Source organism: Hakea prostrata, chromosome 3 (assembly GCF_041222555.1).
Source record: "Hakea prostrata isolate BN-2017 chromosome 3, UWA_Hpros_2, whole genome shotgun sequence".
Taxonomy (NCBI): domain Eukaryota; kingdom Viridiplantae; phylum Streptophyta; class Magnoliopsida; order Proteales; family Proteaceae; genus Hakea; species Hakea prostrata.
This window is the reverse complement of record NC_142602.1, coordinates 28938460-28942684: the sequence shown is the minus strand read 5'-3', so window position 1 is coordinate 28942684 and position 4225 is coordinate 28938460. Positions and strand designations below refer to the sequence as shown.

Genomic DNA, 4225 nt, shown 5'->3' with positions numbered 1-4225 from the left:
CACCGTTTTTTTGTCTCCTTATCTTCCTTGGGTTTCTTCTTTGTTCTTAACACGTCTGTACTTCCATCGCTTGCTTGTTTGGTTTGCTGCTTTGGAACAAATAAGGTGAGGTAGTTGACGATGCTCGTTCTGTTCCTGAGAATCGAAGAGAGGAGCTACAAATGATGAACTATTTGATGATCGAAGGTGGAATTCCTGAAGATGGAATCTTTGATGATGTATTCTAGTTTCTGGATACAAACTGCAAAGAGACCAGGAAGTTTTTTTTTACCGTTCTAGTATTGTGGTTGAATGAGCTCTGTTATGCTAGGTCGTGGGTAGGAATGTTTGCATAGGGCACATATCTCAAAGGCAGAAGAAGCTCTGATATTAAGGTACACAGACAGAGAAACAGGTTAGAAGCAGAAATCAACAAGCAGGAATCCTTTAGGGCGCTGATATTTGGTGGTTCTCCAGAAATTCGTGGAGGTAGCGCCTATGTTTCGGGTGACAGAGGTAGCAACGGATTCTTTGAAGGAAACTAAGAGCTTCGGAGGTTTTAATTCCTTAAAATCCGGGAAGTAACTACGAGTTGGCATTTGGAGCAGTTACAGCAGCATCAGTTATCAAATCGATTGTAGTTCCTAACTAATCAAACCTACTGGAGATCAGAAAATTCTGGTAGAGTTGTATTCGTGTTCTAAGAGGCCGAAAAAGGGGTCAAATTAGGTCAGAGACGAAGAATCTGCCGTTTAGATTGTCCAGAATGTCTTCTAATATGTTGGAACTCCAAGAACCAAGCATTGACACCGACAAGCTCAGCTACGAGATTTTTTCTATTCTTGAGAGCAAATTTCTCTTTGGCTATGATGATCAGAAGCTCTGGATGCCGAAACACATGTCTCCAGCTAATGAAACAAAATTGGAAGGAGCCGAGACGGCGGCAGCTCCTGACAATGGCGTATCGGCAATCAAGAACCAGAGAGGTAAGGTCTGCATTCTCAGCATCGACGGCGGAGGCATGAGGGGGATTCTAGCAGGTAAAGCCCTAGCTTACCTCGAGCAAGCTCTCAAGAACAAATCGGGTAACCCCGATGCTAGAATCGCTGATTATTTCGATGTCGCCACCGGAACTGGCGTCGGAGGTATTTTCACGGCAATGCTCTTCGCCACCAGAGACGGTGGCCGTCCCATTTTCCGTGCAGAAGACACGTGGAAGTTCTTGGTGGAGCAGGGGAAGCGATTCCTTCCCTCATCAGCCGGTTCTCATTCCCGGGGAGGATTTCTCCGGCGATTATTCAAGAGCGGGACAAACGGTTCAACCGGTTCAACAACGGCCGGTTTAGAACGGGCCATGAAAGAGGCGTTCACGGCGAAAGGTCGGAGTTTGACGCTCAAGGACACCTTGAAGCCCGTGTTGATACCATGTTACGATCTCTCGAGCTCAGCTCCTTTTCTCTTCTCCCGAGCTGACGCTCTTGAGACAGACAGCTTCGATTTTCGGTTGTGGGAGGTGTGTCGAGCAACTTCGGCTGAACCAACGTTTCTGGAACCGGTATCTATGCGATCGATTGACGGACAAACTCGATGCGTGGCCGTCGACGGAGGCCTGGCGATGAGCAACCCTGCCGGAGCGGCAATCACACACGTATTACATAACAAGCAGGAGTTCCCTTTCGTTCGGGGGGTTGAAGACCTCATGGTGTTATCCATTGGGAGCGGTCAGCTTCTCGAGGACAGCTACGACTACGAGCAGGTGAAGGCGTGGAAAACCAAGGATTGGGCTAAACCCATGGCTCGAATCGCCGGCGATAGTGCCGCCGATTTGGTCGATCACGCTGTGGCCATGGCATTTGGGCAGAGCCGTAGCAGTAATTACGTCCGTATTCAGGTTAGCTCTCTCTACCCCATTTCGTGTATTCTAACATGCGCGCTCTTGGTGTAGATTTTTAACCTGTGCCATTTTTTTCACACATTAAAAATGTTTTCTTTTCCTGTTTGGGAAAGACCACTGTACCAGATGGAATTAACCAGCCTCTGAATGCCAAGTCACTCTAACGTTGATGATCTACTACCCTTTAATTATACCTTAGTTCTGTGTCACTTGCCCTGTTATGGTGAGCTTTGTGTCATTTGCCCTTTTGTGGTTCATTTTAAGGACAGTTTTGGGTTGAAAAATGAATGTCTCATATGTTGAGCTTGGTCCTGGTCTAAGACCGAGGGAGGGTAGGTGACATTATGTAGGGTCGGACGGCTAGAACTGTTAACGTTTAGGATGTTTAGACTTGAAAAAGAGTGGGAAACGATGACTGTAGGAAAGGGAGGACCATCTATTCTGTTATGTTTAGGAAAAACGCGTTGGGCCCATTTTGGTACCAAACATGCTTTCCCTTTGTCAATGTGCTTGGATCATGCATTCCTTTATCTGCCGTCTTTGGTTCTTTCTATCTTATATAAGTAGTTATTTAAATGGGTAACTCAAAACCCAGATTCATTTCAATTTGATTTTATTTATTTACTAGTTTGGACTTTTTGAACATCAGTACAGAGATCGTATCTGCATTGATAAAGTAGAATTAATAGTGCATTAATTTTATTCCATTTTAGGTCGACTTGTAGAGTTGAGAATGTGTAATGAAATATTGACTTGTTGTCCCCAGTGTTCTAGAAATCTTGAAGGCATTATGAACATGAAGGTGCATTTGTTGACGCAAAAAGACATTTGTTCAAATCCTTCCAAGATTTGAACCAGGGGTGTATGGATGGGGTTTAGGGCTTATCGGTGAGAATGGAAGACTAGGACCACATCATCCCTTTGAAAGAGACCAGACCTTTTATTCCATGAAACGTCTGCTTCATCTTCTCAAATTTGGCTCCCGCCTCCTCGTTGATCCTTCTAAAGCATTTAAATTCAGTATCTACCTTTGTGCTTATAGTTTTGCATGAGGGCTTAGTCAATAGTCACTTAAATAGATTGCATATGAATCATTGTATTGTTTTGATTTTTCAATTTCAATTTTTTATTTTCTGAATATTGGCAATTTCTTCTGCGAAATATAAATAAATGATAGCGAAACCATAAGCCTGGAGACTTGAATCTAATTAATCATTGGATTTGGATAATGGCAGGCAAACGGATCGAATCTGGGGAAATGGGGAGCCAATGTGGATAAGGACTGGAATCCAGACAATGTGAAGATGCTGGTGGGCATGGCGGATGAGATGCTGAAACAGAAGAATGTAGAGTCAGTACTGTTTGGGGGGAAGAGAATAGCAGAGCAGACCAATTTCGAGAAACTTGACTGGTTCGCTGGAGAACTTGTCTTGGAGCATCAGAGGAGGAGTTGCAGAATAGCTCCCACAGTCGCATTTAAGCAGCCTAGCTCTAAAACTCTACTTAAATCACCACCGCAAAATTTAAAAATGATGGGTTGAAGTGGAAACTGAAAAAACAAAAAAGAAAAAAAAAAAAAAAAAAAAAAAAAAAAAGGAAAAAAAGTAAAAGAAAAAGAAAAAAGTGTAAGCAAATCCTTCTGGTTGCGGTTGTTAGCCTTCTTTCTTTCCTGAAATCTTATCATTTCCGTGTGGAGTTGTGGTATTGTGGTCAACTCGCACTGGTTTTATTCTTCAAGAAATTCAATTTAGTGATATCTTCTTTGATGTAATGAAATTGTCTGTATATTCCCTTTTCCTTTTGTTTTCTTCCAGAAAAGAAAGCAGATGTCTTCCGGAAGTTTGTTTTGAAAGGTTTTTAGGGTGATAGAGGGAATGGTATGGATTAGTCAGGTGTAAAATCTCGTACCTAATTTTACTTCGTTGTAATTGTGTTCTCTCCCTGGCAAATCTCCAAGGTTGATTATCTTTGGTTTTGAATTGTTCATTATTGTTTCTTCAAAAAATGCTTGATATGCTTGTGATCCTTTGTGTCTTCCTCTGAGCATTCTCAAAATACATATGAGCATAAGATGTCTTCGAAGAGGTTGGCTCGTGATCCCCATGGGAGAACCTGTACTTGGAGTATCCCATTTTTCCCATGAGATGAATGGGAAGGGGCTGGAGAAGTATGGGTGGATGGAGTGCGAATCTAAATTTTCTTGTTCCTATTACCTCATTATGTGTTACATGAGACTTTTCAAGTTCTAACCTGCCTTGTAATCATCGTTTCGAGAAAGTCAACAATATCTTATAGTCTATTCTGATAGCAACCTTGAAATTCTTCTCTTGGTCTTCGAGGGTGTGGTGGCGG

At 42.7% G+C, this 4225-nt stretch overlaps 1 protein-coding gene across 1 annotated transcript; it reads left to right on the top strand.

Moving 5' to 3' along the window:
- Window positions 1-3713, top strand: LOC149022006 (patatin-like protein 6). Its single transcript, XM_089150206.1, has 2 exons — window positions 1-1870; window positions 3109-3713. The coding sequence occupies exons 1-2, from the start codon at window positions 746-748 to the stop codon at window positions 3412-3414; spliced, it is 1431 nt and encodes a 476-aa protein (XP_089006332.1). The 5' UTR covers window positions 1-745; the 3' UTR covers window positions 3415-3713.
- Window positions 3714-4225: the final 512 nt, after the last annotated feature.

Excerpts from the sequence above, each read along its gene's own strand:
- LOC149022006 (XM_089150206.1), top strand. The coding sequence starts at position 746 with ATGTCTTCTAATATGTTGGAACTCCAAGAACCAAGCATTGACACCGAC. Across the intron at positions 1,871-3,108 it reads GTAATTACGTCCGTATTCAG|GCAAACGGATCGAATCTGGG; the intron begins GTTAGCTCTCTC and ends GGATAATGGCAG.